We start from the raw sequence: 27,990 nt of genomic DNA on the forward strand, positions 1-27,990 counted from the left end.
CTCTACCCATTGGCGTAATTAAAATCTCAGGCCATTTAATTACTCGGTGATTAAAAATGTCTCGTGTCAACAGGTGTGATGGTGTCTCCTCGTCTGATTAATGCCCGTCCTTTCTGGAAGGAGAAGGTCTCCTGCACGACTTTGTCTGCAGGTCAGGCAGTCACAGCGAGTCACCTCTGTGGACTGTGATTATTTTCACTGCTCCATTCTGACCCACATCCACTGGAGATTTGTTTTTTTATTTTTCCACCCCTCTCTCTCTCTCTTTCTCTTTCGGTATAAATCACTGCAACTTCCTCCTCGAGGATTTAGGACTTGTACTGTATGTTCTTCCCTAATATTCAACTGGTTGCCTCATAAAAAAAAAATACAAAAAAGTAGAGTTTCTTATTCACTGAAAACAGGAGGAAAAATCCTGGCTGATCTAGAAACCCACATCCTAGAAGGTTGGAGAGATGCTCTACCCGTGGACAGTGTCTCGTGTCCTTTGTCTGTGATCTTAACTGTACAAACTGCTGCAGCTGTTTCCAAGGTAACAAATTATTAAGAAAGATTTGCTGACTCACATCTCATTTAAAAAAAAAAAACATGAAAGAGATGCCTTTAAACCCCCCTTAAGTTAACTTGAGGGTGTTTTATAAAGCCTACTCCTGCTACCCACACCACCAGAGGGAGCATTTAACTTAAAAAAAAAAAAAAAAAGGAGCAGGTTTAAACAGTGCAACAACTGGATCTTCACTCTCTGAGTAACTTTATAATGGTTCCCCCCTCTGTACTTCTTCTTCTGCTCATTAGAAATCTGACATGTGCAATAAAAAACACATATCTGCTTTTTTATTTATTTATTTTTTTAATATATATATAAATGATTGATTGACTTGTCTTCGGGGGAAACGCACCCACAGATTATTTCAGCATCATGTTTTTTTAAATATTATTATTGTTATTATTATTATTAGTGTAATAATCTGAAAGGAAGTGGCTCTCTGGAGAAGTCCAGTGTGACATATCAGCACAGTGACATACGGATGCCCGTGTGGCCACACTAATTATTGTCATTGGCTTTGGGGGGGGAGTGAAATGGACTCGCAGAGAGAAATGCAACGTCCTGCCCTTCTTACATCTTGAACAGTGGGAGTCATGAACCGCTGCAAGGTGACGCGTCCTCTTGATTTCAAGCGAAACTTCAACCTGGTAGACACGGCGCGTTATTTATCAGCCGTGTAAAGAAAAGAAAAAAAAAAAAAAAAAAAACACTGCTTTTTTTTTTTTTTTTTTTTTATTCTAACAGTGATAATAATCACACAAACATCGGGGACCGTCTTGCGCAGTGGTTACGGAGCGAGCAGCAGCGGCAGCCACTCCGGGGAATGTGGACCGGCCGTCAGTCCTGACATCGGCCTCTTCAGATCCAGGTACAGTACACATCAACAACACAGTGTTGTCAAACCGAGCCGAGCCGAGCCGTGCTAGCCTCGTCGCCTTTTGCATATTTCTAAAAACTGTCTTGCGTGGTGTTGGACTCGGTGTAACTTTCTCCTCTCTCCTTCTCCTTCTCTGTCTCTTTCGGCTTGCAGAGCCAATAACAAAAAAAAAAAAGTTCAAATCCCCGTTAGCTACAGTAGCATTGGTTCGCTTGCAGATGTGTGTGTGTCAGTGTGTGTTTCAGTGTGTGTGTGTGTGTGTGTGTAGACATGAATTAGCATGCTAAGTTAGCCCAGGCTTGGCGCAGCTCATGCCGCCGTGCGGGGTTCACAGCCGGGGCATGTGTCCTCAAATCCTCCCTGACGAGACTGCGGTGCTTTCCACGTTTAACGCCTTTTTTATTTATTAAAAGAAGAAAGAATGATATTAGCATGTCAGCGAGCACAGGGCAGAGCACAAAGCTGCGTGTCAATGCTTCTTCTTCTTGTTGTGTTTTTGTGTTTTTGGTGCTAAGTGGCTAAACCGTGTTCAGGAGGTGACAGACTGCGTAACGACGCCTGTCAGTCACACACACACACACACACACACACTTCACAACACACTGCATGGTCTGTGTTACATTTTAAATATGTGAGTTTATATATATAAATAAAAAATAATAATAATAAAGAAAAAAAAAGGCATTTCCTGCTCCTGCTGTGATTCACACACACACACACACACACACACACACACACACACACACACACACACACACACACACACAAAGTTAAAGCTGATACACAAACCTCTGATAAATGTGCACGACTATTATTAATAGTGGTTGTACGCTGACAAACATCCTGTTAAAAAGTGTTGCTCTCTCTCAAACACACCCTTTTCCTCTCTCTCCATAAATATATATATATATATATATATAAATATGTGTGTGTGTGTGTGTGTGTGTGTGTGTGTGTGTGTGTGAGCCTTGTCCTGTTGAATATGGTGTGATAATGCTGCACTTAAACCTGTTCAGGGAGATCACACACACACACACAAAGAGATACACTACAGCTTTTCTTTTTCCGTGTGTGTGTGTGTGTGTCTGTGTGTGTGTGTGTGTGTGTGTGGCGTTTCATGCCGTTCGTGTATCTACAATATCCTGGTTGAGCTATATATAGCACCTAACAGAGTTTGCAACTTGATCCGAATTGTCTTTCTGAGCCACAGTACACTGTGCGTTGCTGCTTTCAAGCTGGAAGGGAACTGAAATATCTTTCTCTCTCTCTCTGGGCGCAGAGCATCTTTCTTTTTGAAATGAAGGCAGTCCACCACACTACCTGTAGGCCTGTGTGTGTTTTGTCCCGAGGCCTCACTTGTGAATGAACAGGTAGTGGATAACTCTGCATGGATATTTTCCGTAACTCTTCTTCTCGGATGAAACATGTGTCTATGAAGCGGGCCTTCCTGTCACAATAAGAAGCCTGTGCTGCGTGTATTTGTGCTGTAAGTTTCTTCCTCTTTTTTATTTGTCCAGGGTTGATTTTTGAATGAATAAGCACGTGGGAGCTGTGCTGTGCTGTGCTGTGCTGCATGTCTACACAGACTGCTCCTCCAGTGCAAGCAGAGACAGATTTGGTGAGCTGCTGACAAAGTGTTTCTTATCTGGTTAGGTGATCTGAGAACTTTGGGGTGAGTTACAGGGAGCACTGCTAAGGTGAGCTATGAAAGAATAATGTGATATTGAGAACGTTTCCACGCGACAGAATATACCGCGACACTTAAGCACTGGACTCTATAGGCCCTGTGAAAGACAAGGAAAAAGAAGCAGCCGGGTCTAATCCTTACATAGAAAGCATGTAGCATTTTTGTGACACTTGTCTTACGCTTCACATTAGTGTCAGTGTCTGTTGTGGTTGTGTGCCTTTCTGTGTGCTCATCTTTTGCATGTTTTTGCATACAGAGTTTGATGACAAAAGTAGTCTGTCCACACCGCCGTCACTGCTGCTGCTGCTGCTCCCCAACCTTTCAAATTACATCAATATATTTAGTCACAGCAAGTGTCCAAACTTCAGTTTGTCCGGTCAGGTGAGAACAATACCATTTGTCTTGGTCCTTTTTTTTTTTACAAGCCCGGCCCGTGGTAGCTGCTCGCTAGAAGTGAGAATGTAACATGAAGCAGCTACAGGATTTAACCCTCAGATACTGTACGCAGCTTCATGGCTGCCAGAGGACGGATGTTCACCTCTGTTTGTCGGCACTTACTCGTGCTTGGAAGGCCCCGTTTAAACGAATTTAAACATTTAAAACTGACGTCAACGCAAGAAGTGGTGTGATGTGCAGAAGAGCACAGCCACAGGGAGAGGAATCTCGATTAGTTACTGCTGAACTATCCCAATATCCACTACGTTACATTACATGTGCGACTTTTGTTTACAAGCCTGAAACTTATCTAAGTTAAACTGGATGACTCAAAACCGGAAAAATGCATCAAAGTAAACCCTTCCACGTACAAAACCAACTGGAGGTGTGATCACAGGCGGCGTGGTAACCAGTTCTTTCGGCCGTGTTACGAACAGAGTAAACAAACTGTCACGTAGGCTAAGTTTGAAAGAAAGATGTGTGAAGTGTGTGTGAGATTAAAAAGTCTCGAGGATGTCGTGAAAATCTCGTTGCATTTTGTTGCAAATGCATCACATTGCAAATATTTAATTAGATTCAATAACGTGAGTGTATATATCAGTTGGAACTTATAAATCAGTCGGAGATACCGCAGTAGCATGGCGCTTTTATTATGACGTAGTAAACAGAAATCAGACTACTACAATAAGTAAGTACAAATATTATTTTCTGAACATTTTAAAGGTTATTTACAGTTCATGTAACCCTTAGCAGGGCTAAAAATACTTGTAACTAAGATGAAGGATAACAGTTTGACGCACTGAACTGAATACCAAGTTGGTCGAAGCTTGACTTTTACCGTCCGCTGTATCTGATGGTGGATTCTACGAAAATGCCTCAGCAGCTCTCTGCTGTACAGCCCTCCAATGAAACGCAGCCTACAGTATTTTAGATAAACAGTTGTGATCGGCCTGACCCGGGCCTGCACTGTACTGAACCAGACGCATCTGCCAGAACAAGTAAAACAGAGTTTACAGATTTGTGCGGTTCCCAGGCTAATTATTCCCTCAAAGCGGTGTGTTTTCTAATAAGTACAAATGTACAAACAAAGGCTGTAAACAGGCTCTGCTACATCCGGATGCTGCATCTGTCACCGCCTCGAGCCTCTTCAAGCTTTCTCGTCGTATGCTTTTGTAATCACGCCATTACTTACAGCTGTGGTGTAATGATCGCATTTGTAGGACGCCCAACAAACAAGGTTGAAAACATGACTTTAAAATGAAGGTGAGTTACTTGTCAAAAGCCAACAGGTGCCAAACATGTGCAGGGCTCGACTTTAAGGACTGCTTGATTGCTTTGGGGCAAGTGAAATGTCAGGTGATGCCTTTAGAAAATGCTGCAGGAATGCCATGACAAGAGACACGTGTCGTGTCGTCTGCATGGTAGCTAAAAGGACTGTTGATAGTTTCAGATTTAAAGAGGCAAGTGAAAATTGACTTGCGGCAGGTAGATTTCTGTTCAAATGGGCCAGAAATCTGTGTCTTGCCCCAAACTGGGCCGAAATCACAGTTGAACCCTGATGTGCAAACACTTTGATGAGCTCTAGGTAATTTCCCCACCTTTGTTTTATAGACGTATCAAGTGTTGCTTGTTCAATCCAGGAGAATTTTTCCTTTTTCTCTGGCTCGCTTTCATCTCTTTTCCATCTTATGTTTCTCACGCCTTGCATCATTTCTTCATGTCGGCACACTTACCTTACTACTCCTGCCTTTACCACAATGAGCAGGTAAAAGTCACAGTGGGGTCATGTCTAGGTTGGATCGTGGACGTTTCTCTAATTGTAGTCCCTCTGTCCTTCAGTTTGGCTGATCTCAGGGTTAGTTATTTTAGTTCAGGTCGGGTTGTTTTCACTGTTTAGAGTGAATTCATTGGTTGCTCTTGGGAAGAAGATGCTGTGTACATTTTCTAAAGCTCTCCCACATAAACATATAAAGCATGTGTGGAATGCATTCTTACACTCGGTGTCGACGATGATGATCTTTGACCTGTGGGAAAACCCAAGACAGCGTATCTGATTGGACAGACTGGCCGTCCTCACTTGTGCAGACTGGTAGCGGTAGGTGCGTGTTCAGCTTGACACTCGATGGCTTCTGTCCATCAGCCTTCCGTTTTCCAATTGCTTCTGTGCCCTAATGCCTGCCTTCTGTCTGTACTGAGGCTGCAGTTTGGTCTTTTTTTCCTTGCTCTAGTTGGCTTTCTTCCCAGAATGTGTTGGAAAGGATACAACCCTTGACCCTCTGTACAAAATGAGTCCAGTACTTCCCTGTCTCTGAGCTGCGGCTAAACTGTGGTGGACTAGGTGCCTACAGTCATAGAAACATAGAAGAAACAGTTCAGCATCTTAAATCATCGACATGCTGTCTTGACACAATGCCATCTGACTTTTTTAAAGTTATTGTAAAATCTGTCCAAACAGATCTGCAGCAAATAATAAATTGCTCACTTCAATCAGGCACGTTTCCTAAACCCCTAAAAGTAGCTGCCATCAAGCCACTCTTAAAAAAGCGAACGCTGGATACTTCCAAGTTAACCAACTACAGACCTGTCTCAAATCTTCCTTTTATAGCCAAGATTGTTGAGAAAGTGGTTTTTAATCAACTCAGTAATTACTTGAACTCCAGTGGACTTTTTGACAAATTTCAATCAGGTTTTCGAGCTCACCACAGTACAGAAACAGCTCTTATTAGAGTGTTAAATGACATAAGGTTGAACACTGACTCAGGCAAAGTATCAGTTCTGGTCCTGCTGGATCTCAGTGCTGCGTTTGACACTGTGGATCACAGCATACTGCTGAACAGATTGGAAACATGGGCAGGACTCCGTGGAACAGTCCTAGAATGGTTCAGGTCCTACTTGGAGGAACGGAGTTATTTTGTGACCATTGGAAGTAATCAATCAGATCGAGTGGCTATGACATGTGGGGTTCCTCAGGGGTCAGTTCTTGGACCCCTTTTGTTCAGCCTATATATGCTGCCTTTGGGTCAAATTCTGCAGAATTCTAATGTCAACTATCATAGTTATGCAGATGACACACAGATATATCTTGCGCTGTCCCCAGATGACTGCAGTCCTATAGAGTCATTGTGTAACTGTCTAGAGCAAGTCAAAAATTGGATGAACCAAAATTTTCTTCAGTTAAATCAAGAAAAAACTGAGGTCATTGTTTTTGGCAATAAAGAGAAGAGGGTTGCTGTCAGTAAACACCTTGAGTTACTGTCTCTAGAAACTAAAGACCAAGTCCGAAACCTTGGCGTGTTGATAGACTCAGATCTGACCTTCAACAGTCACATAAAATCAGTCACCAAAACAGCCTTCTACCAACTTAAGAACATATCCAGAGTTAAGGGCTTTATGTCCCAAACAGATCAGGAGAAGCTGATCCATGCTTTCATCTCCAGTAGACTTGACTACTGTAATGGTCTTTTGACTGGACTCCCCCAAAAAAGTATCAAACAGCTGCAGCTCATTCAGAACGCAGCAGCTCGAGTTTTGACCAGAACAAAGAGATCAGAACACATCACCCCAGTTCTTAAGTCTTTACACTGGCTCCCAGTTAGCCACAGAATAGATTTTAAAGTTCTGCTACTAGTTTACAAATCACTGAATGGTTTAGGCCCACAATACATAAACGAAATGTTAGTAGAATATAGACCCAGTAGGGCTCTGAGATCTACTGACTCAGGTCAGATAGTGGAGCACAGAGTTCAAACCAGACACGGTGAAGCAGCATTTAGCAGTTATGCTGCTCACAACTGGAACAAACTACCAGCAGGACTGAAATCAGCCCCAACTCTTAGCACTTTTAAATCCAGGTTAAAAACTTTTCTATTTTCACGTGCTTATGGCTGAGCTCTTTTGAAGAACTTTTAAAGAATTTTTAATCATAATCCAGTGATTCGCTTAATGTTTTAAATTGTTTTCAAATTTGCTATTCTAATGATTTTAAATGACATTCTGATGTTTTTAATTAAATTTTCTTCTCTTTTTAATTTTTTATTTCTATTGCTATTGCTTGTCTTAATGTCAAATGTTTTTCCTTGCCTCTGTAAAGCACTATGAATTGCCTTGTGTACGAATTGTGCTATACAAATAAACTTGCCTTGCCTTGCCTTACAGTCGTCCTAACACTACATTTTTCAGCCTGTTGAGGATCTTTATCAGTGATTGTCTGGAGGAGCCAACAGATCCTGTGTAAACCGGCCTCGTTTCCATGCATTGTGCAAAATTCCCCTCAGCCAGTCCAGCAAAAAAAATCTGACACAAACATGTCCAACAATCCACCCTGATTGTAGGCGCGTATAAAACAGGCTTGGTCGTGGACTCGGTTAATATTCGAGCTGAAACATCCTCCTTCCTCCTCTGCTTAACGCAACACTTTTTTGTGTAGTTCACAATGGTTTTCCCTGCTGTATAAAAGGAAGGTACATCTTAGGTCATCTCCTTTGTCATCTCTGCTCGTCGAGGACTGCTACATCAAAAGACGGCAGTGCTTTGAGATCTTCACAAATGTCTCAGTTTTCCTTTTTTTAAAAATTCTTTCTCGGTGGCCTTTGCTGTGTTGCAGGCCCTTCTCTCTCTCTCTGCACATCGCCTACTGGTTAGCCTATATTTACACAGCCCTGTGACATGTTTTGTTGCCACAGCAACCTGCCACAACCCCCCCACCCCCCCTAGTGTGCTGATTTTTCTTTTTTTTTTTTTTTTTTGGCTGTCACCTGTGTACTGTCCCACAATGCACTGCAGCTTACCCCCAACAAGTACGGCTGTGTGAGCAGACGGACGGCAGCTTCGCGGATCAGCTTGTGGCCCAACTTCTCCCAAAGTTGAACACGATTATCACAGGACCGACTGAAATCCTTCTCTTTTTTAATGTTTATTCAAATGGATGCCGACCTCCAGTAACCTCTTGTTATGCTCGTAGACTGATGCATTCCTCCAACGTCAGGCTGCAGAAAAACAACGTGCATGTTGGAAGAAGAGGATGAGCGTGTGTGGTGTGTGTTATGAAGAAAAGAGGAAGGAAAGAAGAGAAAATGTCATGGTGAGGATGCTAAAAATCAAGAAATAGATATGGCTGTAATGCTGAATGTGGTCAATAATCCATGCACAGGGTTTCCCAGTCTGTCTCTTAGCAGCCCCTCTTGAGTGCTCTGACCAAAAATGCCAAACACGCAGTATACTGTGTTTTTTGAACAGGTTCCAGTTGTCCTCTCCCTGCCTTCAGCCTCTGACAGCATACAAATATAGTCTCCTCTCTACTTAAAAGTTATGACTTTTTGAATCGGCTGCCGCTGTGCAAGAAACATTCACACTGGCTGCGTCAACACCAAATCATTCCTTGGGTAGTCATTTGAGTTCATAATCTGGAATGTGTTGCTGTATTATCAGACACGGATGGCTGGTGCTTTCCAATTAAGTGACCTTTCAGCGGTGAGGAGAGCGATGAGGGGAAATATCTTTTTACACATTGGTTTCGTATGATTCGGGCAGAAGCGTGCAAAATCTGAAAACTCCATTCATCAAAGAGAGTCTCTAATTTATTGGGTGCTGCCTCCAATAATCACTCAAAATGTCCTGATGGCTGTCACTTGGAAGCAGTTTGACATTATTGGTCCCAGTTGGTTTTGCACGAGCCAACGTTGGCGGCGGTTTGATAGCTGATTCGACATCTTTAAAGGCCTAGCGCCGAGCTCGCCTGTCATCATCCTTGTTGATTTTTCTAAAAAGTTTTGCTTGCAAATCAATTCGCGAGCTGACAGAACTGTTCCGTGTTCGACTTAAATTTCAACTTTGTGTGTGTTCCTCTCTCGGAAACGCAGCGCTGTGATTTTAAAACCGCCCACTATAGATTTCAAATCCGAGGGGTGTCGGATGATGTTTGAAAGTTATTAGGACCTCTTTTTTCCAGACTCAAGCCCTAAGTGTATCTAAATGAAACTCATTACAACAGGTTAGTCTTAAAGTTTTTGAGATTTAAGAGCTTCTATTTACAGATCATGGCAGAAATAAAATATAGTATGTGTAACTGTTAGAATGAGCCTTTAATATCTACAAACACCGTGGGTCCTCCTGCATGGAGTCTGCCATGTTTCTACAGAAGCCCTGGACAGACAAACCTAAACACTTTCATGCTGTTTTATTACACATTCGACTGCTAACATGTTTTCTCGCTCACACCAGGAAGGAGACAGTAAAGCGGTTGCAATCGTCAACTACACCCCTAGCTGCTAATAAACCTGCACAATGTTCTTTAAACTTTGTTTTTTACTCTGCAGCAGATAGACTGCAAGTCATTTCCTCAGCGATCTGCTCGTCTTCCTGAGGTTGTTAGCGGTATATGATGAAAGATTTTATGTTCAATTGTCGGTACATGTTCAATTGCACCACTGCTGAAGACAGAAGTTTTAGTTCTTTCAATAGTAAAGTATGTAGAGACCCAAAAGACACATGGTAAGAATTTATTTCTTTATTTTAACATAATTTAATCTCAGTGCATCTCCATCAAACCGTTCTGTCGCAGCAGCTTCAGTGCGATCATAAAGTTGTGGTTCAAAGCCGTCTGTGTTGCGTCACATTTCGTGAAAGTTGTCACGCTCCACTTCAGAGTTGTTTCATTTATTAGAGAAAGCCCCACAGGTAGACTCAGCAGTAGAAACTCAGCAAAACAGCGTACAGCATGTCTGGCACGGTGTAAAGTGGTGATAAGGGTGACAATTTTGGGCTTGTTTGAAACCTTTGTGTGTGGACATGAAGGGAGTCATTACGGCAGCCACATAACCCACATTACATGTAACATAAAAGCAGGCGACGAAAAAAAAAAACCTCCATCAGAGGTGTGTTGTAGTCTTCTTCGTGAAGCAGGTTGTGATAAACCAGAGCTGTGTGTGTGTGTGTGTGTCTGTGTGTGTGTTTAGAAAGAAACTGTTGAGCTCAAGATGTTGAATGTTTGAAAGAAATTCTGTAGCTCAGCGATAAAGATGTCAATGCTCTTGAATAAAAAGTCAAAACCAACAGAAACCTTAATCTGACTAATCAGACTCTCTAACTCACAGTTATTTTAACTCCAGATCTTTTTTTACAACTCAGGATTGTGTGTGTGTGTGTAAATCTGAGCTTTCGTTAACTCCCGAGAATACTTCTTGAAAACGCAACCGAGAGTCAGCGACTCTTCCGTGTCTCAGGTTTTCTTTTTTCTTTTTTTTTATGTTTGCTAGAAATAAAAATATGCCGTCATCGTGGAGGATGGCGGCTAGACATTCAGATGAAGTATGGAAATGTTTTGATTGTGATATGGTTGAGTGGAAACTATGCCTCGAGGTGGTGCGAACTCATCTGCAGTGAAGACATGAAAGAGAGAGCGGGAGTTCAAACGGGGGAAAATTTACAATGTTACGTGAAAATATTGATGTGATGGAACTGAAAGTTTTGTTATTGTCTCCTAACAGTCATTTACAGTATTACCAACGCTGTTTTTAATATAATTTTGCTTATTTGTTTGCCGTCCGTGACATAAAATAAAAATTCCTCCGTCGTCAGATAATAAAAAGTTACAGCTCATGACACTATCGTACATTTCGGATGGTTCTGGACCTCTATGAGGGTTCAGGACGGATCCACAAACCACCTGGACATCCAACTCGACGCAATGTCCTCCAGTGAACTCAACATGAATGTTGGTAGTCGGCTGTCCTGTCAGATTACCATGATATAAACTGAAGAACTTGTTGGGCCCTGCAAAGACACATTTCCACTTAGAGTAGTCCTTCACAGAGAATTTATTTAGTTCGCAGTCATCCGTGTTGTGTTAGCCATGGCCTTGTCCTAAGTTGGAGTACAAAGTGGCCAAGCACATTTAACTTATTTTCTTCTCTCAGGCTACAGCTCGACTGGCGCCATGTGCAAATGCAGTTTGTTAAGCAGCTGATGTCAAAAAAGTCTCAACTGTGCATCTGTGTGTGACTGCGTGTGCTCCTGCGTCATACACATTATTCATTCATCAGTACTGTTAAACACTTTGGCCTCAGTGTTTACTGGTGTCGATCCACAGAGCAGCACTGTGGCATCTGTGTTTTGGACTTGGCTTAGTATTTTGTTCTCACTGTTGGCCCTGACTTCCCAGGGCTCTCTGGGTCTATTAATACCAGCTTGCTCTAAAAATACAGAGTACTGTGTGACCCACTGGGACTAAATAGGAGCTCAACCTCTTACCGTAGGCACACTGACATACACACACTGCAGTTATACGTTATAAGTTCCATAGAGTACACCATACCTGGACAAGCAGAGAGTCAGTATTTCTCATACTGAAGGCTGAATACCTTTTGGGAAAGTCATTTAAATCATTCAACAAACCCTCAGGCCTGACTGAGAACAGTGTGCTTGGTTTCCACTGATGTTGAATGAATGTAGGGGTGTGTGTGTGTGTATCATCATGGCTCTAAATGAATTGGCATTATACATGAAGACCATGTGCTATGGATTTAAGAACTCATTAAATTATTTACCTAATTTGTTCGGCGCAGCGATGAGATTCATCTGGACAAGGCCCAACTGTTTGTCTGAGTGTGTTCCCCCTCAAACAACTTGTGAAAATGTTTAAATAAGGAGAGGGACACGGAGAACATTTCATGACTGCTGATCGGTTTGATTAAAGGTTTAATAAATATCTCAAAGGCAATAAGACAAAACAATGCACATCAGGGCATGAACGTAATAACGCCAGACCTCCATAGCTTTGTTTTCATCGTCTCTTGGGCACCCACTGATTTGGTTTATGCTTTCATTAAAATCAGTGGTGGAGAATCATTCCTTTGAACTGTTGAAGTTATCAAAGTGTGAACGCACAGTGGGAGAAAAAAAGATCCTCCATATAATCATCAGTTGGACAAAGGAGGTCTCTCACATCAAAACAATAACCAGAGATGTAGTATAATGATTATTAATGCAATGTGGGATCATGGGAGTTGTTGTTTTAATTGTTAAACAACCACCACTGCCAATGAAAACCTATCTGATGTGACTCGTAAATGGACTGTACTTATATAACACATTTCTAGTCCTCCGACCAATCAAGGTGCATTTACACCACAACACATTTATACACTGATGGCATTGGCTGCCATGCAAAGAGCTAACCATTCATACACATTCACACACCAATGGCACAGCCTTTGGGAGCATTTTGGGGTTCAGTATCTTAACGATACTTCAACATGCCGGGCATCGAACCAATGATCATCTGATTATTGGACAGTATTAAAGTTTTCACATTATGTATCCCAAGTTTCCCCTAAAATTATAGCAGCTAAAGGAGCTATGACGCCATTGAAAGATGACCAAAGTCTTGAACATTGCAGACTCTACTTTTTTCAAGTAGATACATTTTTGTTAAACATCCTGCGCATCATGAACGTTGGCAGTAATAACGGCATGCTTGTCTCTTCGCTGTACACACCTCGCTTTGCTACGTGTAAGACAATAACTTTTTTTGTTGCAAGCAAAGGCACCGGCCTATTTAATCCCAGCAAACAGTGATTATCTCTCCTGCCTCAGTTAGATGCTCTTAAATTGGCTCCACTTTGACATAAAAACAGAATTAAATTCGCTCGTAGTGCGAGACATGCTGCTATGGAAGATGCTGTACAGGGATGACTTTAAAGGCCTTGAACACATATTTTCACAAGCAGCTTTTAACTATGGCAGAAATAGTAGGAGTCCATACGATTTAATATCTGCTTGAAGTAGGTGGGTTGATGTTAGGGGGGGAAAAAAAGGTGATGTCACATATTTCTGAGCACAAATCACGATTTGGCAGATTTGAATTAAGATCTGATGACAGTTGGTGGTTTGATTGTTGCATATTTGGTCATGAATATTCAATTTTATGAAGAAATACAATTAAGTAATAACATTTATATAAGGTACAAAGGTGTTGGTGCCGTATGGCAGCAATTTTTGCTGCTTTAGGGATAAAAACTTGACTTGTGTATATAATATGTGGAGACTCAGTATTAGAAACACGTTGGTATGATGGAATATAATCGAACATCACAACAAATTGCAGGCCCCAAAATGACAATAGAGTTAAATCAAAGCCTCTTTACAACAATTTAAACAAAAGCTGAAAGTAGTGTATTACACTGCTTCACTTTTAGGTAATGCTGTAATTTCCAGAGCTTAAACACACTGAAATATTTGAATTGAGACAATTGAAATGAGAGACACTGTCCCAGTCAGTGTCATCAGTCCTCTGAGTGTGCACTTTATTTAAATAAGCTGAAATTTCTGAAGTTGTCTGGATAATACGGCTGCACAGAGTTAACATGGGTAACATTTTTTTGATTATGTGCACAGAATAGTGTTTTCCCCCCTAAATTACTGTAATCCCTCGTACCCTTAAATATTTTTTTGTGTATTCATTTTCTCAAATGAATACCATCAAGCAGCAGGAACTGAAGTTACAGGTTGTTGTGTGTAATCTGGGCTGTCAGGGAGGAGCACACGGAGTGTTGGCATATCTTCAAATGACTTTATTATTATCGCTTTAGTTTATTTCAGTCACTTTGTCCTCTTGACACACTTTCTCTTGATGCTACACGGAGCGTTCAGCTCTGCATGGTTACTTTGGTTTGCCAGCTTTGGGGTGTGAATGCCACATGATTTAATACACAGATTCAAACTCAAACTTTGTTCTTTACAGGATGGCAGATTGTTTTTATTCTGTTCATTTGTGCACAGAAATGACTGATTAAAGGGTCACATAGTTTTGTTGTCCAGAAGATATTTTTGTGATTTTTAAGTACCAAAAACCATCTTAACATAGTTTTTACATCTCCTCTCTCACGTGTCTCTCTGGAGCTCTTGCAAGAGCAGGACGTTTTGTCTCATTAATGTTAATGAGCCTCTCTTTGATTGGCTGTTTTGTGATTGACACACAGCCAGGCCAACCGAGACGATTGTTTAAAGACACAGTTACCGAAAAATGGCTAAAAGTCTCGTCCTCGCCCTCTTTTCAGTTGGTAACCAACAGAACTGTTCATCACAGCCAGGTAAGACGAGGGATTAGACCCCAGCTGATGAAATCCTCATCTTATAGTCATAAGCGTCATAAATAAAGGTTCGTGTCAGATGAATTGGCTGTATCTGAGTTTAACGTTTGATTTCAGAAAGTTAGAGATGAGAGGAAGTTATATCTCCTTAAAGATAATGACATCTGTAAGGTTGTGATGTCACAACTGTACAGTCGCCACCCTCAGCCATGAGATGAATATTAATGAGACAAAGTGCAACACAAAACGTCCTGTCCTAGAGACAAGCAAGAGAGGAGATACAAAACTATCCCGAGATGTTTTTAGGTACTTTAAAAACACAAATATGTCATTGTGGATTACAAAAGTACAAATGAAACAACAGAAAAGTGTAAAAATGTCTAACTTTAACTCACTTCTCTGTTTTAATACAGCTGAATTAACGACATAGTTGTTCTCTCATCTACACATTTTTCTGCTTCTGTTATTAGACAACTCAACCAGTATGAAATATTTATTTAATTGCTGCCCATAAAAACTATATGTTAACCGGCAGTCGTTCTCAAGCTGCTGCACTGCGGCGATAAAAACCCAGAGTTTATAACTGCAACATCGTCTTATAAAATCAACATAAATCCAGGTTAATGACAGCTCCGCTCTGTATTTGGCCATATTGATATTTAAAATGAGCGATCCCTGCGATGGTTAAGCTCATCCACTTACCTTGTACACACTGAAACACCCACCCGGTGTTAAGATTTATACACTCTGGAGGCTGTTTATGACGAGCTTCGTTTTGTTTTAGTCTGAACGAAGGATTGAAATTGAGATTATGGTTTCTGCACAGTGACACTTCTCTACATTCACCACATCATCAGTATCTTCTTTTGGTGGAGCTGGTTCGGCACCATTTAGCATCACTGCTGGTCCTTAACACTTAACTGGTGTTATTACCTCAAGCCTTTAGTATTTAATCAGCTTGAATAGAGCTGCAGACTTCCATGAAGGGAACTGTTTATGAGTTATTGGTGACTGCTCAATCAACTACGATACAGGACTGTTTTCTCACGCTTGTTACAATGAACCAAGAATACATTTGGCAGCCATGCACCCATCTGTTTGCACCTTTTTTATTTAGATTCATGTGCTATTTTATAACCATTGTGGGCTTGCAGGTTATTTATTAATCAGTGTGCATTTGAATAAATAAAGAGCCGAATGTGTGAGCGTGTCTCTCGTGTTTTCTCGGTATTTGGTCACCTACTACTAGTCAGTCTGGATGTTGCCAGGTGGAGCCCAGCACAGGACTGATTTCTTAATCCAGCTCCCGATGGATTTCAGACCATTACCGCCTGCTCCCACAATGTGTGTGTTCCACGCCGCACCGCTCCTGTGAGATTTGCATCGGGTCCCATGGCATCTCACTCTCAGTGCAGTAATAACATAGTGAAATTATGTTCTCCTCTGCATTTAAACACAGCACTTTGATTTATGTAGAGAGTCTGGCTAAATGAGTTTGGCCTTGTTTGGTCACTATGAGCCACCGTACCTTGTATGCGTGTCTATGGCAATGCCAACGAACGTGCTCAGGTTCAGGCTAGTTCATCCCGCCCGCAGCAAAGTGTGAACGGCTCGCTCCAGAGAGATTTGCATCGGGTCCCCAATATCAATGAAGTCCTCTAATGACAAGGCCTTGATTAGTCTGCCTCTGTACACAGCAGGTACTGTATGTGTAACTACTCATAAGATCCAGGGCTCTTTACATAAGAAGCTGAACTGGGGTTGTACATTTTCAAACTGTGTCAGCACGCTTGTTTGCACAGTAATACTTGGATCGGGTTTCATCTATCCATCCGTCCATTATCTCTCACCGCTTATCCTTTTCAGGGTTGTGGAAGCCTGAAGCCAATCCCAGCTCAACTTGGGTGAGAAATCTTCAAAGAATTTCACTTCTAGTGTCAAATGTTGGTAATTTTACCTCCATTCCTGTATATCTTATCTAAGGGCTTAAATAGTTGGGTAAAGAAGTGCAATTAGCATTTTGGACCCGCGGATATAAATCTATGAGAGCAACATCTTCTCGTGCTGTTAAATCATTATATGAAGAACCACAGGAGACCCTGTTTGATGTGGAAAGCTACAGTTCGAGGGCCAGACGGAGAGCTACCTCCAACCTCATCAACGTGAACACAAAAAACAAGACTAAAAATTATCTTTCAAACCTGCCTCGGCTGAAGCAGTCGATAAACGGGAGGGAAAGGGGGAACACACCTCCCTTAAGGGACATTAGGTTTGACTTTATTTTTTTATTGCAGATTAATCGCGTGGCAGCCAGGTTGATTTGATTTAATTCCATCATTCAAATGTCACCATAATTAGGTACTAATCATTTCACAAGCTTAGCTGTTAAATGCCTTGTAATGTTCACGTGTTGAGGTCGGGATGTAATGAATGCAGATGACACCAATTAAGTTTGGTGTTGGCTCTTAAGGTGTGTCTGAGTAATCGACACCTTTTTCCAGAACAAAAGTGATAGCAGAACGTACAAGTCAGAACTTTTTTTGTAGGTTCTGCGTACTATAAAATCTGAGTGTCATGACTTTTTATTTGTGTTTTCCAGTTGACGATCAACTGTGCGACATCAAAGTGAAATAAAATCCTCCCACGCTGATCTAAAATACTACACTATGACGCACCTAAGTCATCAGTTGTGCAACCAGTGGCATAATAAGCAGAATCACGTGTGTCAAGGTGTGACAGAGGATCTGAGCTTTGTGTACTGGAGTTATAATTTTTTTTTAAATCTTAAACCGGTCCCTTTGTCTGCAGTGCAGCGAAGCACTTTTTCTCCAGATGTTGCGACACAAACTGGGTCTTGAGACTCTTCCAAATAAAATAATTTTCGAAGCCTGTAAACAGCACTGTACAAACACACTTTCTTGGCTTGAACACGGAAACCTGCTTTGTTGGAGAGATGTGACCGCACAACAGTTCAGTTAAACATTAATGTCCAGAAACCAAAAATCTCTATAGCTGTTAATCCAGATAGAATAAAGGGATTAAATGTATTACATACTACAGTATTCATTAAGCTGCTTGTGAGCATATTCATATATTTGTATATTACGGCCTCGCAGAACTAAAAAGCTCACAGACAGTCTGACAAAGCTGTACCAGCGCCCGTGTAATGTTCCTTGTGGCTGATTACTTAAATATAGGCTCCATACACGTGGCAAGGAGTGGGGATAATGGTAGAGCAAGGCCTAACTTCAGGTTTACAAAATGTTTGAGTGAGACACAACATTTACTACACACTTTGACTGCCTCAAACGTCTCCAAACTTGTTGATTATATCATCTACAGTAGAAAAAACTGATTCTCTTGGATATCTACGAGACTGTTGTTCATTAGATAGGCCTATCTTTCCTTAACTGTCCACTCGAAGGTCAGCGACTCACCATATGATTAGTCTGCCTCCACTTTGTGTTGCACAAAGCAAGTGAGTCACACTTTTGTCAACAGGACCGACGTCTGACTGTCCCCGCTTTGAGTTAATGAGTGATGAAGTCCTTCAGCCAGCGAACAAGGCGCCTTTCTGTGCTGACTTGAGCCGTGTTAGTTAATGACTAATTACAGCGTTGTGTTTACCATTACCTGTCAAGGTGAGTGAGCGGTACAGATGGTTCCGTAAGAGCGGGACAGCTGACCCGACTGACTCCGCTGTGTGCGGCGGTTGAGATTGTGTCATCGGCCAAAAATGGAAACCGGTGGAAATGTTTACATGAGATCTGCATCACGTCTGCCAAATATCTCCAGCTAGATGTTTTCGAACAGACTGTTTTTGACCAGCTATTGTTCACCAGCAGCAGGTGTGGAAACGTCTTGTCGAGACCTGCAAATACCGAAGAACTGTTAAACGCTCGAGCGCGCGAGCAGCTTTTGTGGGATTGACGGCCAGAAAACTTGTCAACGACTGGTTTTGTGGGCCGCAACGCACAAATTCTTCAACGTGCAGAGAAGCACACCACGGTTGCAAAGGTTAAAATCAGAAGCTCGGGGGTTATGGACACAGGCAGGTGGCGGTGTCAAGAGGGCGTCAGCTTGCAGCTATGGACTTGAACCCAGAATGAAGCCTCACGCACGGGGGAAGTGTTCTCCATTCTTAATGTTGAGCTGTTTTTGTTCCCAGTCAAGCTGACAGTAGGCCCGAGATATGCTCAGCGCTGAGGCATAGGCCTCGTCATCTTGGCTCTCGGGTCACACTAAAATAGATTAAAAACATGTAACGCTGACAAAACCCTTGAGGTTTAGTGGTGTGTCTAAATAGGCCTAAGCTAAAATGTGTAATAAGCATGTAATGAGTTTTTGCCGCTTAGTGCTTAAACTCAAAGTACGAAACTGAGAGAGTGAGTCTCTGAGTGAGGGAGGGAGGGAGGGAGGGAGAGACAGGTATTGCTACAGACAGTGTTGTGGAATGTGTGGTGGAGTTTTTGTGGTTTGCAAAGTGTTTGGCAGGGGGGAGGGACCTAAAACACTGCTGAGCTACATCTGAGTTGCAGCAGGTCCCTCCCCCAGCTGAGCTCAAACTCAGTCTTTGCTCTGTTTCCCTTAAAGGAACAGTTACCTCAGTGTCTCTGTGGCCTCGGCCTCTCTTATCTGTCTTTTGGCATCATCTTCTCTCTCTGTCTCTCTCTCTCGTTTCCGTCTTCGCTCATGAATTTGATGTTGACCCACAGGCTGAGGACACACACACACGCGGACAGATAGCACCGACTGTAAAGGTTGCTATCCGTCTTCACTGATGATGGTATTCTCTCATTGTCCCCTCCCCAGGTCCAAGTGTGGTCAGTGAAGTGTCCTGGAGAACAGCATGGCAGTGTATCAGTTGAGCGTCTGGGTGAGATGAGGTGAGTCAACAGGCTGAACGGTTTGCTTTAAAAGGCCCTACCTTGAACCACTCAGTGAATACGCTAAAATAGTAAAACTATGAAGTCTATCGAGTAGAAACTTTCAGATTAGATGTGTATAACTTCACTAGATGAAGCCTAGTAGAGTAACTAACTGAACTCTAGAGCCCAGGACAGAAATTTAGTCTGAATTATTGATGGTCATGATTTTTCTTTTCTCCATCAGTGTCGCCTGTTAGCAATGTGAGCTCCACCGTCAACCAGGCACAGCTATTCTCCATACCAGACCTCCACCTCAATCACCAGCCAATCAAATGCACCCGGACAATAAACTGGCCAATCATGGCAAGCAGGTCACCGGTGATAGCCGATCCCAAATACCCGGTATAACCCAGCAGCAGCAGCAGCAGCAGCAGGGAGCTGCTGGTCACCTGGGTCCAAAGGGCGTTGGTGCCGGGAGCCATGGAGTGAAAAGCAACCAGATTTCCCCCGGCAACCCTGGGCTGAAGGCTGTCAGTCAGCCGTCAGTGAGCAGCATCGGAGGGATGCTGAAAACCAAATCCAAGCGGGAGCGGAGCGTCTCCATCGACTCTGGCGAATCGAGAAATGCCATTCCTCCAGCCCTGGAAACAGATGCCAAAGGAGGTAAGACGTGCGTGCGCAGAGGAAACTGTGTCAGCATCATGGGCATATAGACGGTGTGTTTCTGTTCTATGTATGCAGAAGTTCACTTCCTTTACCTTCCTATCAGCCCAATCTTAACCCAAAATACCAGATTGCGTGTGCGCACCTCCTCCACAGCAGGAAGTGAATGTAAGGACTGAGAGGACAGAAGAACTTGTTTTCTCTCTCGCTGAAATGCCCTGACCTTTCAGCGAAGCGTCAGAATTTCCCCCTGGCTTTTGATAGTTTGTACCGTGCCCGCGCTGCTGTGACGTGTCTCAGACGAAAAAGCATCTGGGCTTTCTGTAGAGCTCAGAGAGAGAGAGAGAGAGACGAGTCATGAGGTTGCGAAAAGTTAGTCAGCCTAGAGTGCTTGTTATTAAAGCAAGAGACAGTGAGTGGGTGGGAAGGCTTAAAGACCTTTTTGTGAGCGTCTCGGTAAACATTTGCGTTCACGTGGCTCAGCACAAAGTGTTTGCCGTCGCTTATTTAGGCGTCCGTGCGGTCACGTGAGCATTTGACTACAGATGACATTAATGTGATTTTGTGAAAGTCATCTGGGCCTCCTGTGCACCACTTTAAACACTCAAACACACACACACACACACACACACACACACACACACACAAACAGCTTGACACACTCAGAGGCAGAGGTGTGGTTCAAACACAAAGAGCGACAGAGGCTGAAAGAGGGAAAGAATGAAAGATAGGGTGGATCATTTGAAGGGAAATCTCTTCTGGCTCCATTTGACCTCCCCCCTCCACACACACACCACACACACACACACACACACTACACACACTCCTTCTGTCTCTTTCTTTCTGCCTCGTACCCTGTGATCTAATTTCTGCCTGCAGAAAAACAAAAGTGCGCTCAAATGAAACACAAGCCTCCCTCCCTCCCTTTTTTACTTCACCATCAAACCGACAAAACCTCGACAGTGTCAAGACGGCGGGCAGACGAGGCTCAGAAGCCGACTTTCTTTTGTGAGGATAGACCAACTGCTCGTAACAAAAACATTCACAGGAGAAGAGGTCACCTCTTTCATACTGCCTCTCTCTCTTTGTGTAAAGGTAGCACTTCTCCCTCTGCTGTCCTTTTTTCTGTACTGTCACTGCAAACTTCCTTCCTTCCTTACTGTACATTCAGTCTGTGGTTACCCAAGCACATCTGATGTGTCTGTTGGGAGGTAGTTTTCTGCCACAGACTCAGTAAGGTGTTCAGCAATGAACCTAAACAAGATCACTGATGTGTTTGTAGAGCTAGTTTAAATATGTGACAGTAATCAGGAACATTGTCAGTTTGCTTTTCTTTCACGTCAGAGTTAAAAGCAACAGTTGTGTTTGCTGTCAGAAGTTTGCTTCTGCTTCTCTCTCTGCATGTTACCTTCTGGAAATTTTTCGAGCCGCTACATATTTTTTGCAGCTGTTTGCACCCGCCGGCGCACGGCAGCTCGTGCATCCACATAATCATAATTGCGCCATGTGAGAGGGGGCTCGGCACATGCTCCTCAAAACATTGCATCTGCAGATATGATTAGCATGCATGGCATGTTGTTGTGAAAATAAAAGAAAACCAATACAGAGCACATGAGCAGAACTGCACACGAGGGCAGTGTTCAGTTTTTACCAGTAACGTTTTTTTTATCATTTAGGGGATTGAAGACAAAAAGTATAGGTCAGCTCGGTTTATTTAAGCAGTTATTGTTTCTTCTTTTGCACACTTGCATTGCTGTTTTTTGTAGCTTTTATATCAGCATTTCCCATGACGGTGCAGGAATGAGATTGCAGATACTATAAGCATACTTTGCTGGTCACAACAGCGGAGTAAATTTAAGCACGGGTGCCTGAGTTTCACCTTATAACTACAGTATTATCACAGACATACTGTAGCTCTGGTTATCATATTTGACAGTTTTATATTAACTTAATGATGTAGCTGATTGCCTTGTTTTTAACTAAGAGCATTTGAAGTTTGATTAAAGTGGTTCTGACATCCTGTTCAGATTTAAAGTCATGCAGCTGTAAGCTGTGATCCTGTAACTTCCAGCAGGTGAAGCGATCTGCCTGAGAATAGTTGCACACCAACTTGTGGCTCTGTTTGGATTATTGAATTATTTATTATTCAGTCATTAGTGGTAAATGACAAGAACAAAACAACATCTATAATTGCCTTTTAAAATGGACAATACTATGACAAGCGTTGACGTGTGTGTGTGTGTTATCCTCTAGAGGGTGTTATGCGCAGTAAGCGGCGCTGTGTTCTGGAGAAGAAGCAGCCATATAGTGGAGATGAATGGTGCTCTGGACCTGACACCGAGGAAGATGAAGACAAGCCGCACACTGCGACCCACCGTGAGTCTCTCTACCTGCACACAGGGGGAAACAAGCTGCTGTTGAATGTAGCACAGTCCCCACTAACAATAGTTAGAGAATTACATGTAACCGCCCGCCATGTTTCAGTTTTATTTGTCTGGAAACAAGAGGTTAAAGCTATAAATTATCCATTACTGTTTTCAGACCTTGGACACACACTGACAGGAAGAGGATCTACAGTGCCATACTATCCCTTTTCCAGTCACTTTACATCCAACTAGCTCCATCTAGTGTTCAGATGTTGTAGCCCTTTCACTGACTTTACAAGTGAAGAACCAGGATACCAGTTTACATAAATTAAACCAGTCTGCTGCTTTTTTTTCTCAGGAGGAGAGCGTGGGCTTGCAGGTCCTATCCAGGGGCTCTCTGATCGCCTGTCTGCAGGACCCATGACTGAACCTGGTGGTCCTGTAATGGGATGTGGAGTGGGACCAGTGGGGCTAAAGGCAGAGCCACATCAGCCTTCACAACAAGTGGTGTATGTTTTCACAACCAACCTAGCCAACAGGTGAGAAGTATTCACATGTCAGATATGCCATGCAGGTGATTATTCACATAAGAAGAGGAGATGTCTTGATTTTCTTTGTCTCATCAACAAACTTGAATGCTAAACGATGTGACTAGAGTAATAATTGAATCTGTAATATTGCTCTATTTGTTTGACAGTGCTGCAGAGGCAGTAATGAAAGGACAGACTGATTCCATCCTCCTGTTTCACCAGCAAAATGTTCCACGCACCAAGTTGGAGCAGGTCAGACAAATTTAAACAAAATATCACGTTTGTGTTGAAACTGGAAGGAAACGTGTTTGTACTGCAGTAGAAACCACAGGTGCAAAGTATGTGGGATGCTTAATTTGTTTAGCTATTTTGATCTCGGATGCTGTACCTCCTTGTTCCTGTTTTTATTAGCAGTCAGTGTGAATTGCTGCATTTAAATGTGCAATGCACCATGTGTTATTTTAGCAAATGAACAAATAGACAATATACTATAAAATATAATAAAAATAAACAACAACAATACTACTATTACAAATAACAACAATAACTGTAGGGGCAAAAGCGTTTTAATATCCTGAACTGCCTTTCTCTCTCTGCCACAGGGCCACTCATCAGGGAAGCTTCCTAACCTGTCTGAGAAGGTAAACTCCAGTAGCTCTCCACCGATAGGCACCCCTAAATCCCAAAGTGGAACTCCACGGCCAGCCTCTGCAGGGGTTGGAGGCCCATTGCATCCTGTAGGGACACCCTCCTCAACAGGACACTCTGATAATGAATCCTCTCAGACCCGACTTGGTGGAGCTTCGAGCAATAACAGCATCATCGCCCATAGGTCAGAGGGGGGGAGCGCGGCCACACCTGCAGGCGGAGTCCCAGGAACCGGAGATGGGGATGGTGCAGGGGGAATGACTCTTCCTGTTGCTACTGTTTCTCCCTCTGGGAGTCCCTCCATCCTATCTGCACACCTACAGAGTGATACAGTCCAGAGGAGCGGCCCAGGGAACTCCGATGGAACTCTTTCCAAAGAGCAGCTGGAACACAGGGAGCGTTCTTTACAGACGCTGAGAGATATAGAGAGGCTGCTTCTGCGCAGTGGGGCGAGTGGAGGCCCTGGAGACACAGGAGGTACAGCTAACAGTGCTAGTAGTAACTCCTCCAACCTAAATAATAATAACAATACTGATAGGAGTGGCATTCTGGAGGACGCTGACAATGGTACTAATAACTCTGGAAATTGCAGTAGTGGTAACATGCTATCGTCAGCCTTGACTCCAATTGGAGGGATGAAGAGATATGAAGAACCACTCCAGTCCATCATTTCTCAAACACAGTCCCTTGACAGCCCTCAAATGGAGTCTCACCATAACCTCCCACAACACCCCCATCACCAGATGTCTTCACCTGGGGTTGACATGGGTCCCTTGCTTGGACCAGACGGGCTGACACCTGAGCAAATGGCGTGGAGGAAACTTCAAGAGGAATACTACCTAGAGAAGAGGCGGCAACAGGAAATGCAACCCCCCACGCACCCCCAGCACTTTAGAATGATGACTGAGATGGGAATGCATGGAGGTCCAATGATGATAAGAGGACCTCCTCCGCCCTACCACAGCAAGCCTGGAGACCAGCAGTGGGGTCATGGCAATATGATGGGAGGAGGAATGGGAGGAAATGCACGAATGATAGACATGCATCAAGATGGCCCCCGTGGCCCCAGGTTCCTGGGACAGATACAGAGAGGGCCACCTGGGGGAGGTGGTTTTCCTGGTGGCACAGGGGGAGTTCTATCAGTGGAGGGTCTAGGACCCCAAAGACCCACCAGGCCAGGGATGATTTGGCTAGATGATATGCCAAACAACATAGGCGGTGGAGGTCCCTTTCATGGCTGCTACCCTGGTGGACCTCCTCAGCACTTGCAAGGTGACCCAGAGCATCCGATAACACACGAGGAAATGTTTCGCATCATGGAGAAGCGGCAGATGCAGGGGCTACCCAGATTTGAACTTGACAGATTGTCTAAACAGCAGCAACAAGGCAACCTTGGCCCAAGAATTATGGATAATCCTGGTGGCCCAGACATTCCTAATTTGGGAATGGGCCGGGGTCCACCACCCAATCGAGGTGATCCTATGGACTTCCCTGGTTCACGGGAGATTATGGGCTCTCCTGGCGGGGGTCCTCAGATGAGAGACTTGGTGGATTCTCCTCTGGGGGGCAACCTTCCAATGAATATGAACCCACAGATGAATGTTCAGCAACAACAGCAGATGATGCTATCTCAGAAGCTCAGAGGCGGTCCTGGGGGAGGGGGGCCTTTAGGTGAAATGTTTAGCCCTGCAGAGATTTCACGAATCAGGGCTTCACAGAATGGAAGAGGAGGAAATAAGGGAATGATCCCAGGACCTGATGGCCCCTTCCAGTTTCCCAATCAAGGTCCCTTCTCTGGAGGACAGGTGGAAGGGCCCTATCTCCAACAACCTGGCCCTGAGATGTTTGGGCCTGACCAGCAAGGTCCTAATCAAATGGGAGGTACATCGCGGCTTAGTCATATACCTATGACAGGAGGTCTCAGGGGCGCAGACCTCAGTCCTAGGCATCCCTCTGATCTATCAATCAACGTTAACCCCCTGACCTCTCCTTCAGTGCCTCCTCCTCATCAGCTCAAGTCTCCATCCCTCAACCAAGAGCCTTCTCCTCTTCTACCTTCCCCCTCTGCTCCCGGACTGAAGTCACCCTCACAGATCTCCTCTGCAGGGCATCATCCCCCTCTTCCCCCTTCATCTGGTGCTGGGACTCCTTCCTCTTCTTCCATGAAGTCTCCCCAGGTTATGGGGTCATCCAACCTTGTGTTGCACTCTCCATCTGCCTCCCCTGGGCGACTCAAGTCTCCAGCTATGGCTGTGGGCTCTCCAGGGTGGGCGTCTCCTAAAACAGCTCTTCCGAGTCCAGGTGGTCCAACCAGTGGTAAGATAGTGGGCAACGGAGGAAGCAGTTCCACTGAGACAGGTACACTCAGAATCCAAGATGATGTTGGTTCGTCATTAATGCTGTTCCTAGTATTGATGTGACATTAATCTTTTTCTTTTTATGTTTTTTTGCAGGCCAATCACTTCCCCCCAGGAGCTCCAACTCAACCCCCATTAGCCAGCCAGGATCTATGAATCCTGGTATGCCATTTACTTCCTCTCCCAATGCCCTTCCAACCCAGAACCCTTTATCTCTTATCATGTCTCAGATGTCCAAGTATGCCATGCCCAGTTCTACTCCTCTGTACCATGATGCAATCAAAACAATTGCCACTTCCGACGATGAGATGCTGCCAGATCGACCACTTCTATCTGGTGTCAGCATTGGAGGTAGGAAAACAAGGACGCATTGTTACCCAGTCCGAAAACACATCTAGATTTTGCCATGCCATCAGTCAGTCTTTGAATGAAAGAAGTGTGTTCATTTGTTGTAGTAAGCAACACAAATCTCTAAACCAATTATCCAGTTAATATTTAATAAGTTTGATGTGCTGTGTTTTCTCATCAGGAAACATGGGGAACCCCCAGGCTTCCCAGATACTCTCCCAGGGCTCCATCGGTCCCCACAGTGATGCACATAGCCCCATGGGTATTGTAAGCCAAGGTCAGCAGCACCTGTCCCATGATGCCTCAGGACCTGTGCTTTCTTCTCCAAACCACATGGGCATGCCTGCTATGAATTCTGCCATGATGGGAGGAGGCGCGCCTGACGGGATGGGGCCCTGCAATGTTTCACCTATATCTCAGAACCAGATGGCAGGATTTCCTCGCATCCAGCAACCACCTCACGGACCCATGCACTCACCCATTGGAGGAATGTCGCAGAATTTCTCTCAGTCCAATGAGGATATTATACCACCTCAGCAGTTACACCTGCTTAGCAAAGGTCATCCTCTTCAACGACCCTCTCACCCCTCAGACTCATTTGCCTCTATGCCCATGGGGGATGGCCCGGATCTAAGTGAAGTCATTCGACCCACTCACACAGGGATCCCTGAGTTTGATCTCTCCCGCATCATTCCTTCTGATAAGCCCAGTAGCACTCTTCAATATTTCCCAAAGAGTGAGCCACATCAAAATCCACATCAGGGGCCACCATCCCAACAACCCACTCCACAGCAGCTCCTCAAACAGCTGTCTTCTGGCCCTCCACACAGCGGCGGCCCTTCATCCAACCCCCACTTAGCAAACCTACAGAATATGATGGCTGAACAGCAGCTGCCGCCTCACCCCTCACACGGTGGAATACGCCAAAGCATGGGCATTCCTCAAGGTGGCTCTAGGGGTATGGTGCCCGGTGGGGGCATGGGCCCCATGTGCCCCCCTGGACATATGATGGGAAGGACAGGCATGATGCCCCAGCAGCAACTCCAGCAACAGCAAGCCATGATGGCAAACAGCCTTTTCCACCATCCTTCCAATCCATACCCTGGCATGATGTCCTCACAGCAGCACCAACACAATCTGATGGCACAGCAGAACATTATGATGATGCAGGCTAAACAGCGGAGCATGTCGATACCAGGGGATCCTTTTGGACCCCAGGGTCCTTTAATGTCCCCTCAGGGTCCCATGATGGGGCCTTCCCACCCACAGTCTGGTATGATGGGCCCCCAGTCTCTCAGACAGCGTGGAATGTCTCTGGACAGTCCCATTGGCTATGGCCCTGGAGGTATGGCCAATATGCCATTCTGATCCAGCTCATAAAACTGTAAAAAAAAAAAAAAAACAACAAAAAAAAACATGTCTACTAGGTTACCTTCTCATTGTGTGCAAGTTTTTTCATTAATGTTATTCTTGCAGCTGTTTGAAAAGATGAACTGTAAAAAGAAATCGGTGATGAATTTAGGACTACAACTGATTTAAAATATTGAATATTTAAAAGCACTGTAAAACAGTTAAAT

The 27,990-nt window shown here is 43.8% G+C and overlaps 1 protein-coding gene across 3 annotated transcripts; it reads left to right on the top strand.

Moving 5' to 3' along the window:
- Window positions 1-1,043: 1,043 nt before the first annotated feature.
- bcl9l (bcl9 like) lies at window positions 1,044-27,919 on the top strand. 3 transcript variants are annotated; one of them, XM_010739702.3, is made up of 9 exons: window positions 1,044-1,415; window positions 19,446-19,519; window positions 19,746-20,164; window positions 22,418-22,540; window positions 22,889-23,069; window positions 23,228-23,312; window positions 23,663-26,066; window positions 26,162-26,416; window positions 26,595-27,919. In XM_010739702.3, exons 3-9 carry the CDS (start codon window positions 19,834-19,836, stop codon window positions 27,779-27,781), a joined length of 4,566 nt encoding a protein of 1,521 aa, XP_010738004.2. In that variant the 5' UTR covers window positions 1,044-1,415; window positions 19,446-19,519; window positions 19,746-19,833; the 3' UTR covers window positions 27,782-27,919. The 3 variants fall into 3 exon arrangements, with proteins under 3 accessions (XP_010738004.2, XP_019128537.1, XP_027136021.1); XM_019272992.2 differs by lacking the exon at window positions 1,044-1,415 and adding an exon at window positions 2,626-2,910; XM_027280220.1 differs by lacking the exon at window positions 1,044-1,415 and adding an exon at window positions 8,607-8,626.
- Window positions 27,920-27,990: the final 71 nt, after the last annotated feature.

This window comes from Larimichthys crocea, chromosome VII, assembly GCF_000972845.2.
Source record: "Larimichthys crocea isolate SSNF chromosome VII, L_crocea_2.0, whole genome shotgun sequence".
Taxonomy (NCBI): Eukaryota; Metazoa; Chordata; class Actinopteri; family Sciaenidae; genus Larimichthys; species Larimichthys crocea.

Coding starts and splice junctions, on each gene's coding strand:
- bcl9l (XM_010739702.3), top strand. CDS start 19,834: ATGCACCCGGACAATAAACTGGCCAATCATGGCAAGCAGGTCACCGGT. Junction 20,165..22,417: donor GGAAACAGATGCCAAAGGAG/GTAAGACGTGCG, acceptor GTTATCCTCTAG/AGGGTGTTATGCGCAGTAAG. Junction 23,313..23,662: donor CACGCACCAAGTTGGAGCAG/GTCAGACAAATT, acceptor TCTCTGCCACAG/GGCCACTCATCAGGGAAGCT.